This window comes from Coregonus lavaretus (genome assembly GCF_964263955.1).
Source record: "Coregonus lavaretus genome assembly, chromosome: 25".
Lineage (NCBI taxonomy): Eukaryota > Metazoa > Chordata > Actinopteri > Salmoniformes > Salmonidae > Coregonus > Coregonus lavaretus.
The window spans coordinates 29992018-30008314 of NC_140012.1; the positions used below are offsets into that span (position 1 = coordinate 29992018).

At 42.8% G+C, this 16297-nt stretch overlaps 2 protein-coding genes across 2 annotated transcripts; both read right to left on the reverse strand.

Annotated features, from left to right (window-relative positions):
* Positions 1 to 862: 862 nt before the first annotated feature.
* On the reverse strand, positions 863 to 6263 carry ccsapb (centriole, cilia and spindle-associated protein b; the record flags this gene model as incomplete). Its single annotated transcript, XM_084142007.1, is given in 4 exon segments — positions 863 to 1367; positions 3490 to 3846; positions 6074 to 6194; positions 6198 to 6263. Coding segments are annotated over 4 exon segments (837 nt in total). The 3' UTR covers positions 863 to 1074.
* Positions 6264 to 7579: 1316 nt separating this feature from the next.
* On the reverse strand, positions 7580 to 9568 carry acta1b (actin alpha 1, skeletal muscle b). The gene is made up of 6 exons (XM_084141880.1): positions 9438 to 9568; positions 8951 to 9275; positions 8705 to 8866; positions 8377 to 8568; positions 8097 to 8278; positions 7580 to 7948 (listed from the first exon to the last, which is right to left on the reverse strand). Exons 1-6 carry the CDS (start codon positions 9564 to 9566, stop codon positions 7805 to 7807), a joined length of 1134 nt encoding a protein of 377 aa, XP_083998006.1. The 5' UTR covers positions 9567 to 9568; the 3' UTR covers positions 7580 to 7804.
* Positions 9569 to 16297: the final 6729 nt, after the last annotated feature.

The window sequence follows — 16297 nt, forward strand, 5'->3', positions numbered from 1 at the left end:
TCTACATCTAGCTACATATTGAACTTCCATCCTCTCAGGCCAGGGGCACAACAATGTATGAATTAATGGTTGGATCAGAATCGCCGTTATAATCTTTGGCCAGTACGGAGAATTAAGTAAAACCACAAGTCCAAATCCCTATCTCCATCCATGGCTAATTTAGGAAAGGGACAATTTTAGCTAGCTGGCAGAGGACTACAACAACACAATGTTTTCCGGTCAATGATGTATGCTCTCAATGGGATTTGATAGGAGTGACGCCAAATTCAAGCTGGCTTCCCTTGGCACTTTTGTTTGGTGCGCCAGGACCATTCACAGTTGAGCTCGCTCAGTTTAGCTCAACACTGATTGGCTAATTTGTATACTTTTTTTATCAAGGGAGGCCAGATGGTCACTGGCTTCCCTTGCCTTCAATGCTACGGGCGGCAACAATGTCATACTCGTTGGGACAGTATCAGATACATGGCCTACACGTAGAGAGACAGAGGGGCGCTGTTTCGCTCGCTCGTTTGCTTTCTCCTGTGAGATACATTCAGCCTCTTGCAAATTGAAGGAACATTATGAAACACAGAGAGACAAAAGATACATTATTTTTTTATTGGTCAAGTTTTGGGGAAGCCTGGCTTCCCTTGGCACCCATGAATACACACCACTGGAGATCTCTCTCTCTCTCTCTCTCTCTCTCTCTCTCCCCCACACCTGCTGTCTCGACCTCTGAATGTTTCGGCTATGAAAAGCCAACTGACATTTACTCCTAGGTGCTGACCTGTTGCACCCTCTACAACCACTGTGATTATTATTTGACCCTGCTGGTCATCTATAAACGTTTCAACATCTTGAAGAACGATCTGGCCTTAATGGCCATGTACTCTTGAAATCTCCACCCGGCACAACCAGAAGAGGACTAGCCACCGCTCAGAGCCTGGTTCCTCTCTAGGTTTCTTCCTAGGTTCCTGCCTTTCTAGGGAGTTTTTCCCAGCCACCGTGCTTCTACATCTGCATTGCTTTCTGTTGGGGTTTTAGGCTTGGTTTCTGTATAAGCACTTTGTGACATCTGCTGATGTAAAAAGGGCTTTATAAATAAATGTGATTGATTGATTGATTGATTGATGGACCCACATTGTGGGTCTTCTTGCTAGCCATCTCAGCTAGCCTATCACCCCCTCCATACATGGCAAATGGGTGCCTGTTTTCCTTGTCGGTTTCTTTGGTCTTCTGTAGCTGGCTCCTCGCCCTTGGGGGCTTTCTGGACTGTTTGGCTGTATTTTGAGCCTCTGGCTTCTTCCCTGGCTCAGAAGCAGTTAATCCTTTTCCCAGCTTCTCTTCCTCTGTCTCTCCACAGCCTCCGTCCACAGCACCCTGTACATCTAGGAAGGGATGAGGAACACTTATGAGTTCTATCATTTTATTAGTATACCTTATGCTTTTTATATGTGCAAGTGTTGTAGAAACCGTCAAGACATTTACATTTACATAATTTAGCAGACGCTAAATGGGGGGGTGGGGGAGGGGAGGGGGGGGGGGTAGAAAGATTACTTTATACTATTCCAGGTATTCCTTAAAGAGGTAGGGTTTCAAGTGTCTCCGGAAGGTGGTCAGTGACTCCGCTGTCCTGGCGTCGTGGGGGAGCTTGTTCCAAGAGACAGTGGGAGTGATACAAAATATTTATATCATGTAATAACCTTTTTATAGTATAAATATTTGTTTTATTAACTTTATTGGACCAGGGACAGTGTACAGCAAAATATAAGTCTCAGGGCCGGTCCTTGCCGTTCTGCCGCCATAGGCTCGACCAAATAATGCTGCCCCTGCAAACCTAGAATAGTCCCAGTAAGCAAAATGACTGAAAACAAGTCTGGTTCAATTTAGGTTCTGAATGAAAGGTGAAAAGGTATTTTCCGTATGTTTAAAATACATCTTTTCCAGGACATTGAAAAGGCAAATTTTCCGGATGTTGAAAAATACTTATTTTCCGGACATTGAAATCAGGTTCATTTTCGGTTCTGATTGAAAGTTGAAAATACTTATTTTCCTGATTTTCAAAATAAGTATTTTACAGATGTTGAAAATATGTATTTTACAGATGTTGAAATCAGTCTCATTTTTGGTTCTGAATGAAAGTTGAAAATAAGTCATTTATAGATGTCTATGTTTGGGCCAAATCAATGCTGGTCCAGAACTGCACCAAAAAAAGACGCCCTAAAGGCGTCAGCGTTGGTCCGTGCTTACTGAGGTGCCTGAAATGGAATTTTATGAATGCCCTTCTATGTGGTAAGCCTACCGTTTGTAAAACAAGTCCGTACAGGACCAGAAAAAGACTTCCAAAAGACATTGGCTCATGCTTACTGGGGTGTAGCCTGCAATGTCGGCCCACAATGGAATTTTATGAATGGCCATCCATGTGGTAGGGCCACCTTTTGTAAAACAGGCTATTGTATTGGCTTTATTAGTCCTGATTCCTGTGACTAATCAATTTGGCTATTTAAACTCTGAATATCAGCTACCCAACTATATCAGGAGTTATTGTTAGCCTGTTTGCAATGTGTTTACTTTACACAGCCAGAAATACAGAATTATTTTATTTTTCGCTATGATCAGCTTGTCAAAAATGGAGGGATACAAACTTGAAACCACTGATCATGACAATGGGGTGAAACTCCTGGACAACAGTTGTGATTGTCCATTCCATATTGTCCATTTTACTTTGACCTGTCCTGTTTTTAGGATAAGTTGTTTGTTAACATGACAGCTCATTTTTTATTTGCTTGTGCGCCTTTTAGGTTAGGCTATTTGATCTGAGAAACCTGCATGATGTAAAAATGGTTTGTCTCATTACATTGTCATTATCTCTAGCCTGTAGGCTACAGAAAAGGCCACATAGTATTTCTACCATCTATATCTGCTACAGGATTTTTGTAAGATTTTTTTTTTGATGGAATGTTGGTGGAGTGCTGCAGAGATGTGTCTCTCCAACAGCACCCTGGAGGGGCATGCTGGGAACAGACAATAAAAATATTTTGCACCCCCTGCATTTGACAAAGTGGGCACTGCTTATTGAAGGGCGGCATCAGCGCTCACCTAAAAAGCCCATATGCCACTAGTTGAAAGAAATTGTCATTGTTTTTGGGCAGAATTATGTGAGGTTTAATGTGTTGTTGTTGGAGGTGCCTCTTGGTCAGTTTAGCTGAGAAAATGCCTCCCTCCTCAATCTGCCGCCATAGGCGGCCGCCTAATCCTGCCTAATGAGCGGGCCGGCTGTGAGTCTCAGTACTCTTGAGAAATGATGTCATACAAGATTTAGCTAACAGATAATTACTATCTGCATAAACATTGTTTTAAACATCTAAAATAAATTGGTGAAATTGTGTAAGACAATGTAAGAAAATTAGTGAGTAGAAATGCATAATGAAACAAACATTTTAATATTTATATTCTTACTGATTGATAATAAACTGTAAACATGAAACATTTACCTTAAAATTGCTTTCCCAATGGGTGGAGAGGTCTCTGGAGGTGCAACTTCGTGCAGTTCTTCTGAAATGGGGATCTTCTGTTCCAATGGTTCTTTAGGTGGAATCTTTCTCTCACGTTCTAGTTGTGATACTTCTTTTAGTACCAATGGCTCAACTTTATTATTTTGAGAAGTGGACCTGCTGGATTCCGAGTCACTGTCACAGTTCCAAAACCACGGATTATGTGTTTGTTCCAAAAGCCTTCTCGTCAGTCTTAACTTTACCATCTCCTCATAACACTTGGCGTAGGTTTCCCATTTCGTGTCCTTGAATCTTTTCATATGCTCCGTTCGCATCCTCTTTGTAAACATTCTTAATTTCAGTTTGTTAGACCTTTTTCAAAAAGAAAATGTGATTGAATCAATTTCTGCTCTGTTACATTGTAAAACTGTTACATAGTAGCGAGCAATACCATACTTTAGTAGCCTATACTCATCCCGCGCCAGGCATTTAAACCAAAACATAGGGGCTGTAGTACAAACTCTAGTGAAAAGACACTAATAGCTGAACAGCTGTGAGGGTGTGTCGCATAGGTGACACACGGGTTAATGCGTCGTCATACAGAGGGCGTTCTTCAAACAACTCTTCTATGCCGTAATATTTTCAGTGTAGGAGAAAATTGTGGTTTTGTCATTCATCCTTATTTGAAGCTATAGCCAATTAGTAATAACGCTCGTTGTAATTGAATTGCTTTAGTTATTCCTCTGTAGCTCAGCTGGTAGAGCACGGCGCTTGTAACGCCAAGGTAGTGGGTTCGATCCCCGGGACCACCCGTACACAAAAAAAAAATGTATGCACGCATGACTGTAAGTCGCTTTGGATAAAAGCGTCTGCTAAATGGCATATTATAATGTTGTAGGGGTATGCATGGGTGTCCGAGCTGTGTGCTAGTAGTTTAAACAGACACCAGTGCATTCAGCATGTCAACACTTCTTACAAAAACAAGTAGTGACGAAGTCAATCTCTCCTCCACTTTGAGCCATGAGAGATTTACATGCATACTATTAATGTTAGCTCTCCGTGTACATTTAAGGGCCAGCCGTGCTGCCCTGTTCTGAGGCTATTTTAATTTTCCGAGGTCTCTCTTTGTGGCACCTGACCACACATATGAACAGTAGTCCAGGTGCGACAAAGCTAGGGCCTGTAGGACCTGCCTTGTTGACAGTGTTGTTAAAAAGGCAGAGCAGCGCTTTATTATGGACAGACTTCTCCCCATTTTAGCTACTGTTGTATCAACATGTTTTGACCCTGACAGTTTACAATCCAGGGTTACTCCAAGCAGTTTAGTCACCTTAACTTGCTTTAGTTGAGGTTTAGGGTTTAGTGAATTATTTGTCCCAAATACAATGCTTTTGTTTTAGAAATATTTAGGACTAACTTATTCCTTGCCACCCATTCTGAAACTAACTGCAGCTCAGTGTTGCAGTGATTTCACTCGCTGTAGTAGCTGACGTGTATAGTGTTGAGTTATCCGCATATATAGACACACTGGCTTTACTCAAAGCCAGTGGCATGACATTAGTAAAGATTAAAAAAAGTAAGGGGGCTAGACAGTTGCCCTGGGGAATTCCTGATTCTACCTGGATTATGTTGGAGAGGCTTCCATTAAAGAAGATCCTCTGTGTTCTGTTAGACAGGTAACTATTTATCCACATTATAGCAGGGGGTGTAAAGCCATAACACATACGTTTTTCCATCAACAGACTATGATGATAATGTTGAAAGCAGCACTGAAGTCTAACAAAACAGCTCCCACAATCTTTTTATCATCAATTTCTCTCAGCCAATCATCAGTCATTTGTGTAAGTGCTGTGCTTGTTCAATGTCCTTCCCTATAAGCGTGCTGAAGATCTGTTGTCAACGTGTTTACATTAAAATAGCATTGTATCTGGTCAAACACCGTTTTTTCCTAAAGTTTACTAAGGGGTGGTAACAGGCTGATTGGTCGGCTATTTGAGCCAGTGAAGGGGGCTTTACTATTCCTGGGTAGTGGAATAACTTTTGCTTCCCTCCAGGCCTGAGGGCACACACTTTCTAGTAGGTTTAGATTGAAGATATGGCAAATAGGAGTGGCAAAATCGTCCGCTATTATCCTCAGTAATTTTTCATTCAAGTTGTCAGACCCCGGTGGCTTGTCATTGTTGATAGACAACAATATTTGTTTCACTTTTTCCACACTCACTTTACGGAATTCTAAATTACAATGCTTGTCTTTCATTATTTGATAAGTTATACTTGGATTTGTAGTGTCGATTGATTATTAGTTGATTATTAAACTGTTATGACATATTATATATTATTGTAAGATTAAGCTGCGCATAGGCCTGCTATTTAAGTGATAGCATATCAATCTCCAGATTCTATTGTCAGAATACACTATGTAAGAAAATCAAACGACTATGTAACCTAATGTCTACTGCAACGAATGCAAAATGTGCAAGAGAACCAGATTATGCACAGTGTAGCCTATATCCGATTTTATTCTGCACAGAACTAGAGAATGTGTGTCTGAAAATGTATTGCAAATCGTAGGTTTGAAAATTATAAAGTCTTATATTTACAGCATATAGATTTACTGGCTCGGATTTTACGGAAGCAAAACACAACAGATGGTGTTTCGTGTGCAGTAATCATAGTCAGGCTACGTTTTAGGCCCGCCCGTAGTTGAGATGCATTTAAAAGTCAATTTTCTTCCAACAGGTGTTCGAATAGATGATAATAGGGTGAGAATACACCGACCAAATGAAACATAGTACAAAATGAATCCGATTAGATCATCTTTTAAATACACTTTGTGTACAAAACATTAGGAACTCCTTCCTAATATTGAGTTGCACCCCCTTTTGCCCTCAGAACATGGAAGCTACAAGGTGTCGAAAGCGTTCCACAGGGATGCTGGCCCATGTTCACTCCAATGCTTGGCCCATGTTGACTCCAATGCTTCCCACAGTTGTGTCAAGTTGGCTGGATGTCCTTTAGGTGGTGGACCCATCAGCATTGCAGTTCTTGACGCACTCAAACCGGTGAGCCTGGCACCTACTACCATACCCCGTTCAGAGGCACTTAAATATTCTGTCTTGCCATTAACACTCTGAATGGCACACATACACAACCCATATCTCAACTCAAGGCTTAAAAATCCTTCTTTAACCTGTCTCCTCCCCTTCATCTACACTGATTGAAGTGGATTTAACAGATGACATCAATAAGGGATTATAGCTTTCACCTAGATTCACCTGGTCAGTCTATGTCATGGAAAGAGCAGGTGTTCCTAATGTTTTGTACACTCAGTGTAGATGGCTAGAATACAGGAATCTGTTTGTTAAAATTGATGTCAGAAGAATGCTCCAGCCCTGCTCTAACAAGGTCCTGGTGAACAGCTGCTATTACCCTAGACTCAGTGTGCTAGACTAGCTAGGGGAATGTTTGGTCAAAATCGGGGGTAGTTCTACCCATCTTTTCAAGAGGGATGGGGAAGGCGCTTTGGAGATGTTGAAATGTGTGAGAGAGATTTGCACTAAGGTGGTGGTCAATTATTTGCCCATGCAATACATTCTAAACAAGGCTTCCACAGTCTGTCCTTGGAATATGAGATTGGTATCAAAAGTCAAATCTGTGTTGTTGTGATGTTTAAAGTAGACGTGAAGGAGCAAGCATGGCACATTCCAGCGAAGTCATGCCTGACAGTCAGTCACCTTTCACTCTCGCCAAGCCAAATCAAGGGTCAAATCTCTTGTAGTAGACTCGAAGCAAATCAGGTTGCACTATAGCAGTAGCCTATTATAATCCTGCATTTGTGTAATTTGATGACAATGTTTGACTACTTTGATCGATAATTCCTTTGCATTTATTATAGCCCATTATCTCTAACATTATCTATTATCTCTAACATTATCCTACAGTGCCATACCATATTCAGCATGGAAATCCTAAACATACCATGCATTCGAGTGTCCACGAGTATTGGACTAGGTCTATTGGTTTATTGCGTGATGATCATGTTATGTGCTTTACTACATAGGCCTACATATTGCGGCTTGATGATTATAAAACAGACATATGAAAATACAAAATAATGGACTTTAATAACTTAGTATTTATGTACATTTACATTCACATGTTGAATAATAACATGTAATGTCTCGTTCTTATTGATGCTGGTTCACATTTGCAGATTTTCTTTCCAGATAACACACGGTTACAAAATAAAATTGTTACAAAAACAGTCCAGTGAGAACATTGTGTTGTTCCTCTTGGGGATCCAGAGCAAACAGACGCAGGAGATGATACATTTAGAAGCACTTGCGGTGGACAATGCTGGGGCCTGCCTCATCGTATTCCTGCTTGCTGATCCACATGGCCTGGAAAGTGGACAGGGAAGCCAGGATGGAGCCACCGATCCAGACGGAGTATTTACGCTCAGGTGGGGCAATGATCTATAGAGAAAGAAGTTGACTATGAGTAAAAACCATGACATATTTTATTTAATTGTTGAGATCTAAATGTTTCTTTTTTTTTTTTTTTTTTTTACAAAAACTGGAAGGTATAAATAAGAATATTGTTATTGGGTTGTCATATAATTACCTTGATTTTCATGGTGCTGGGAGCCAGGGCGGTGATCTCCTTTTGCATACGGTCAGCAATACCAGGGTACATTGTGGTACCACCGGACAGGACATTGTTGGCATACAGGTCCTTACGGATGTCAATGTCGCACTTCATGATGCTGTTGTAGGCGGTCTCGTGAATACCGGCAGACTCCATACCTGTTCAGATTATACCGTATTAGAAACAGCACGTCTCTATTTTGACCAACATAATAGGCATATAAATTAGCCTTACTCGTTATATGATGATTACATACCAATGAAGGAAGGCTGGAAGAGGGTCTCTGGGCAACGGAAACGCTCGTTACCGATGGTGATGACCTGACCATCGGGAAGCTCATAGCTCTTCTCCAGGGAGGAGGAGGAGGCGGCGGTGGCCATCTCGTTCTCGAAGTCCAGAGCCACATAGCACAGCTTCTCCTTGATGTCACGCACGATCTCACGCTCGGCTGTAATGAACAAGTATTTTTGCTCAGAACATGGATCAAATCATTGCAATTACGTACATCTTGAGCGTTTTAGCGCTTTTTACAGATTAAGCATGTCATTCTGCTGGTGCGTAAAACAATGCAAACGAAATCTCACCAGTTGTGACGAAAGAGTAGCCACGCTCAGTGAGGATCTTCATGAGGTAGTCAGTCAGATCGCGACCAGCCAGATCCAGACGCATGATGGCGTGGGGAAGAGCATAACCTTCATAGATGGGCACGTTGTGGGTCACACCATCACCGGAGTCCAGCACGATACCTTTAACACAAACGAAAACGTCAATATTCAGTTGACTGAACTCATTGTATAGACACATTGTAGGCCACACGCTACATTCCTTACCAGTGGTACGACCGGAGGCGTACAGGGACAGCACAGCCTGGATGGCAACATACATGGCGGGGACATTGAAGGTCTCAAACATGATCTGGGTCATCTTTTCACGGTTAGCCTTGGGGTTCAGGGGGGCCTCAGTGAGCAGGGTGGGGTGCTCCTCGGGGGCCACACGCAGCTCGTTGTAGAAGGTGTGGTGCCAGATCTTCTCCATATCGTCCCAGTTAGTGATGATACCGTGCTCGATGGGGTACTTAAGAGTGAGGATTCCTCTCTTGCTCTGAGCTTCATCTCCTACGTAGGAGTCCTTCTGACCCATACCGACCATGACACCCTGGAAGAAAGACGAGACTCTTTGGCCTATATGGTGGCATAGCCTAATTGCAGTCAAAACATTACGTGGGAACGCATAGATAGATAATGGATAATAAAGAATTTACGGGGCAAATTGCGTAATATGGGCCTGTTGCAGGCGTCTTCGGAGAGCCGATCATACCTGGTGACGAGGGCGACCAACGATGGAGGGGAAGACAGCCCTGGGGGCGTCATCACCGGCGAAGCCAGCCTTCACAAGGCCAGAGCCGTTGTCGCACACAAGAGCGGTAGTCTCGTCGTCGTCACACATCTTGGGTTCTTAATAATTCACATACAAAAATAACTGTCATATTTCTGCAGGGCGCATGCACACACGCCGGAGCTGAGCAACACATCAGGACAACATAACGCACGATGCGCACCTAAACGTTGTCTAACAAATTATATATTGTACAAGCCACAGATGACAGCTTAAGACACAGGCCTTGTTGAGTGAGAAAATCATTACATTTGCTCAGAAACGTGTTATGTTGAATTGAGTTTAGGCACAAGTCATTTGAGTTGTGTCTACATTTGGTTAGAATTACGCATTGATATTGTCGCCTGCTGAATAGCCTACTGGAAATGTTCTCATCGTATACACGTTATACACTCATTTGTTGTATGAGTGAAATGATCTCTCCAATTATGATGCATTGTTTCTCAACTCCATGAAACCACTCCAATTTATTTCAATAACACAATGTCAATGGGCTGTTAAATCATTAGGTAACCAAGCCTAGGCTATTTGGCCAGTTGTTTGTTTCAATAAAGTCTACAAACAAGGCCAAGGGTTTACCAAGTAATCTGACAGAAAGGAAAATTTGTATTTTATCTTTGTTCTACCCTTCCCCATTTTAAAATTGTTTCTGTAGCCTATACAATGATTCCATGCGTAATTGGAATGCGCAATTCCTTCAGGTGAAGAGCCTGTGACATCACTATATGTATATTTTGTAATATTAATTGGCCCCGCAATGTAAAATAAAAAATAAGGGTATATCCTTTGAGATCAGTCCATGAATATTAGATCCAGTCTTTGAGGTTTGGGTTGATTCCATGTTCCTTACCTTTGGTGGTGTCTGTCTCAGATGAAGCTCAGAACGCGGAAAGCAACTGCTGTTGGATCGAGCTATAGTGGCACTTCCAACCTTATATACTCACCGCGTGCGGCCTATTTCCCTTACCCACCATTGAGAATGTCTACGTATTCCATTGGACATTTTCCCAGCCGTCATCCATATTAGGTTCTTCGGTGTGACGGGGGAACTTTTCAGGCAGGCTACAGGGCTCCCCGGTTTCGAAGTGAGCAGGGCTCTCCATGTATGGGACTGTGGTGCTGATTCCAAGCCACGGCGCCAGGGCCGTATATGGAGAGCCAGTGATTTGTAAGACACCCTCGTGGCATAGCAAACTACAACTGCAAACAGGATCGCGGTTGGAAAGCCCTTATCGAGGACCGCAACTTTATAGCCATATATGAATGACAACACGAAGGAAAGAAGGTAGTTTAAATGATTGTTCTGTCATACTACTGCAGGTTGATTACAAACATTGTAATGTTTCTTTGAGCTTGGAATTGCAATTGCACAGCCGTGTTAACAATGGGTTGGTCTGTAATGCCATTGTGCTCTGTAATCGTTGCTGCTTGGGTCTTTGGGTTTTGCTCAGTTTAGAGCTCTAGAACCCGGTGCATACCTACTGTGGAATAGCCGTAGGTTATCCAAACAATAACAGATGCCGCATTGATTCAGGCATTGCATAGGCTGCGTTTAACACAACTATTTACATGGTGCTATTTGCTAATTGCATGCTAAGTTAACATTTTGAAACGTTAATTTTGTGACGAGACCAAATAAAGATTTCATTATTATTATTAGCCTACATCATTGTGCAGCCATAGCCTGTCCTCTTTTCAATCACCATATGGCCAGCACCCGACATATTCTCTGAAACAGCTGATAACAGCTAGCCTAGTAGGTTATTCATTGTTGGTATTGTCACTTAGGCTATACCTAAAATTAGGGTTGTTAAAAAAAGTTCCAGTAGGTCAAATACATTGAGAATGTGACTTTCTACTTCTCATATACTTGAGACATTTCAAGACGTAGTGGCCAGGTCATCTGCTCACAGCAACACCCAAGACAAATAATTTGTTGACAGAGACCACAGGAGCCCAGGGTTAACTCAGTGTTGGCATGACGACCATGTCTCAAACATTCAGCTGTGTATCCTGAACATATGACATAATAAGCTATCCAAGAACCTCATATCCAACCTTATAATGCTGTGTTCAATGAAAATGAAAAGCTGCACAGCAATCTTTTCCATTGAAATTCAGTGTAAATCACAGTACTTCCATGAGCTCGATCTAATGTATTGTGTTGTACAAAATACAGTACATAAAGCATTTATTTTAGTAGGTCTTCATCTGAGGCTCGTTTGGTTTGAAAGGGTCTGTGATCCCAGCTGCTGCCACTCCACTGTCAGGCATGTGTCAGTTTGGTAGGAGGGGAGGCAGTAAGAGGGACAACTGCCACTACGCCTCCCCCTGTCACCAAGGGAAAATATACAGCTTAGCCGCTCAGAGGACCACTCCAGCCTGGGCTGGAGAACCCTACACTCTTAGAACCCTTTTTGGTTATATATTATCATATATTATGGCACGCTTAAAGGTTCTATATAGAACCCCAATTAACCCTTTTCTTGAATAGCCTAGAACCTTTAGGGGTGGCATATATGAAGCAAGCAATAGATACCTTTTACAGCCTTTTTTCTAAGAGTGTAATAGGACAAGGATAGACTAGGGCTGGGATTCAATCCGATCACCTCATGAGTACCCCATCAGAACCCAAAATATAAGCTTGTTTTACTCCAATGTTAGTAAACAATGTAAACGTAAACAAACAGCCTCAAAACATGGTTAAAACTATACTTTTGATATCATGGATGGTCAGTCCTTGCATCCATAGCACTGTCTATGAATTTGAGTGGTTACATTTCTCCAAGCCCATCCCTCAGAGTTTTACCAAAACAGAGGCAGGTTGCCCACTTTGTTATTGTTTCAATTAAGGATTCTAGCTTTAATGAGGTTCAGAGGCCTCTTCTAGTCACCCTCCCTAAAATAAAACAAAATCGAATATGTCAGCCAGACAGCCACTCACCAAGTTTAGACCACTGATTGGTGTCCATGGTGCTGAAATTGTGACATGTCTGTGCAGCTGCCTCTCAAATCGATGATAGGCTTTGTGTGGTGCCAGGGCATGTAGCATATAGCTTTGCTTTAGCTGATGGATAAATGTTTATTAACAAAAACTATAACTGTCCTGTATAGCCTACCGGAACCTGCATGCCATGAGCACTGTGCCCAGGTTAATGAGGTCACACTGTTGATAAAAAAAATGACCTCAAAAAAAGTTAATGAATACATACAATCAAATAATAATTCATAATAGATCAAAAATGTATTTCCCGACATATACAGTACCAGTCAAAAGTTTAGACACACCTACTCATTCAATGGGTTTTTCTTTATTTTTACTATTTTCTACATTGTAGAATAATAGTGAAGACATCGAAACTATGAAATAACACATATGGAATCATGTAGTAACCAAAAACATGTTAAACAAATCAAAATATATTTTATATTTGAGATTCTTCAAATAGCCACCCTTTGCCTTGATGACAGCTTTGCACACTCTTGGCATTCTCTCAACCAGCTTCATGAGGAATGCATTTCAATTAACAGGTGTGCCTTCTTAAAAGTTAATTTATGGAATTTATTTCCTTCTTAATGCATTTGAGCCAATCAGTTGTGTTGTGAGAAGGTAGGGGGGGTATACAGAAGAAAGCCCTATTTGGTAAAAGACCAAGTCCATATTATGGCAAGAACAGCTTAAATAAGCAAAGAGAAACGACAGTCCATCATTACTTTAAAACATGAAGGTCAGTCAATCCGGAAAATGTCAAGAACTTTGCAAGTTTCTTCGTGCAGTTGCAAAAACCATCAAGCGCTATGATGAAACTGGCTCTCATGAGGACCGCCACAGGAAAGGAAGACCCAGAGTTACCTCTGCTGCAGAGGATATTAGAGTTACCAGCCTCAGAAATAGGCAATTAACTGCACCTCAGATTGCACCCCAAATAAATGCTTCACAGAGTGCTGAGCACTTGTTGGCTGCTGAGCACTTGTTGGCTGCATTTCCTTCACTCTGTGGTCCAACTCATCCCAAACCATCTCAATTGGGTTGAGGTCGGGTGATTGTGGAAGCCAGATCATCTGATGCAGCACTCCATCACTGATCCCCCCCAAAAAACATCTGCCTCAATCTACACACAATACCCCATAATGACAAAGTTAAAACAGGTTTTTAGAAATGTTTGCTAATTTATAAAAATGCTCAGGTGCATTCTGTTTCCATTGATCATCCTTGAGATGTTTCTACAACTTGATTGGAGTCCACCTGTGGTAAATTCAATTGATTGGACATGATTTGGAAAGGCACACACCTGTCCAGGATTGGGTAGGTTACTTTCTTAATGTAGTCCGTTACTAGTTACCTGTCCAAAATTGTAATCAGTAACGTAACTTTTGGATTACCCAAACTCAGTAATGTAATCTGATTACATTCAGTTACTTTTAGATTACTTTCCCCTTGAGGCATTAGAAGAAGACAAAAATGTATGTTAACAATTGAACGACATCTATTGCAGGATAAATCAATGTTAAAGGTTACATAGCTGGTGTCACGTTTACTCCCGCTCCTCCCCTCCTGCGTTCGACGTTGCCCGTTTACTAACCACCGGTCCTGGCAACCATCATTACGCACACCTGGCTTCAATCATTACACGCACCTGCACTTCATCATGAGGCACACCTGGACTCCGTTACCTCACTTATTACCTCCCCTTTATCTGGCACTCCCGTAGGTTCATTCCCCAGGCAGTATTGTTTCTGTGTTTCATGTCAAGACGCCACTCCTTTGTTGTATTGTTCCATGTTCTCTGTTGTATTAAACTTACCAACTGCACTTGCTTCCCGACTCCCAGCACCTTCGTTACGGAATACTGCCTCAACAAATGGAAGCAGCCGGAAATCAGGACATCTCCCAGATGATCGACGAACAGGGACACCTACTACGTCCCACCACAATATTCTTTGGGAGTGTCTGTACCCACATCACTTCTCTCCCTCCCTCAGTGAACACTCTGTATCAGAGCCTGAACCTATGGAGGTAGGGATCACACGCCTCTTCGCAACAGACGGAGACCGCTGGGGCTCTCTCTATTGTGGTAAAGGGGGGCTTCAGCAGTGTCCGGTACGTCCAGACTCGGGATCCACGAGAGCAGAGGGACGGTCACGTGATCCTAAACCTCCTGGGGCAGGTGTGAGTATCACCTCTATATAATTTTCTGTCAAACCCTTTTTAGTGTCGCTCACACTAGCTGGCTGTCCCTCATGTACCGTTTCTACAGCGCTAGTGGATTCCGGTGCCGCAGGGAACTTTACTGACTAGACCCTTGCCTCCTCTCTGAACATCACCTCATACCCGCTCTCGTCTCTGTTTCCGGTTCAAGCCTTGGCTAATCGGCCTCTAGGATCCGGAACCATCACACACATCAACACACCACTCACCCTCACCGTGGAGTCCATTCATCAGGAGAACATTCCCTTCATCATTAGTGCACCAGCGCACAATATCATCATCGGCCTCCCATGGCTCCAACGCCATAACCCCACCATCTCATGGTTGAGGATGATAATCACGGACTGGTCACCCGAATGCCGGAGGACCTGCACTCGAGTCGTATCCCCTGTGGTCTGGGACGTAAATGTGGACATTCGCCAGGGAACCCTCACCTAATACCTGTCCTCCTGAGCGCATCTACGTTCCCACGGGTATGAGGGAGCGGCTGTTGACCTGGGCACACACAGCTGTCATCGCTGGACATCCTGGGATCACCCGTACTATTCAATCTCTCTCCGAAAAGTATTGGTGGCCCACTTTGGCGCAGGACGTTGTTCGCCACGTCAACTCCTGTCTGTGTGTGCCCAAACTAAGTCCCCCGGCACGCACCTGCAGGGAAACACCTTCCCGTGCCTCAACGTCCCTGGTCTCATCTATCCATTGATTTTTGTCACTGATGTCCCCTCTGACGGTTTCACCACCATTTTGGTGGTTGTGGATAGATTCTCTAAAACCTGTCTTATCCCTCTCTCTGGTCTCCCTACTGCTCTCCAGGTCACTGAGGCAGTTCCAGCAGGATAGGATAAAGTAATCCTTCTACCCCCCCCTTACCCCCCCCAAAAAAACAATGAATGTTCCCACTGGCGATCATAAGGTAAATTACGAAAATGTAAATGTCTTCCGGCACTATGGCCTTCCAGAGGACATCGTCTCCGACCGTGTCCCCCAATTCACGCCACGGGTATGGGAGGCTTTCATGGAGAAACTGGGGGTCACGGTCAGCCTCACTTCAGGGTACCGGCTTCAGTCCAACGGGCAGGTGGAGAGGATGAACCAGGAGCTGGGGAGGTTCCTGAGGAGCCACTGAATTCATTATGTCACTCCTCCACCGGGCTTACTCCCTTCCAGTGTGTCCTAGGTTATCAGCCGGCCCTGGCTCCGTGGCCAGACTGAAGCTCCTGCGGTGGATGAGTGGTTCAGGCGCGCAGAAGTGCGGAGCAATGCTCACGTGAGACATCAAATGTTATTGGTCACATACACGTGTATTATTGTGTTATTGCGGGTGTAGCGAAATGCTTGTGTTTCTAGCTCCAACAGTGCAGTAATATCCAACAATTTCACAACATATACCCAATACACCCAAATCTAAGTAAAGCAATGGAATTAAGAATATATAAATAAAATATAATATGGACGAGCAATATCTGAGCGGCATAGAATAAGAGACAGTAGAATAGTTTTAAAATACAGTATATACATGAGATGAGTAATGCAAGATATGTAAACATTATTAAAGTGACTAATCTATGTA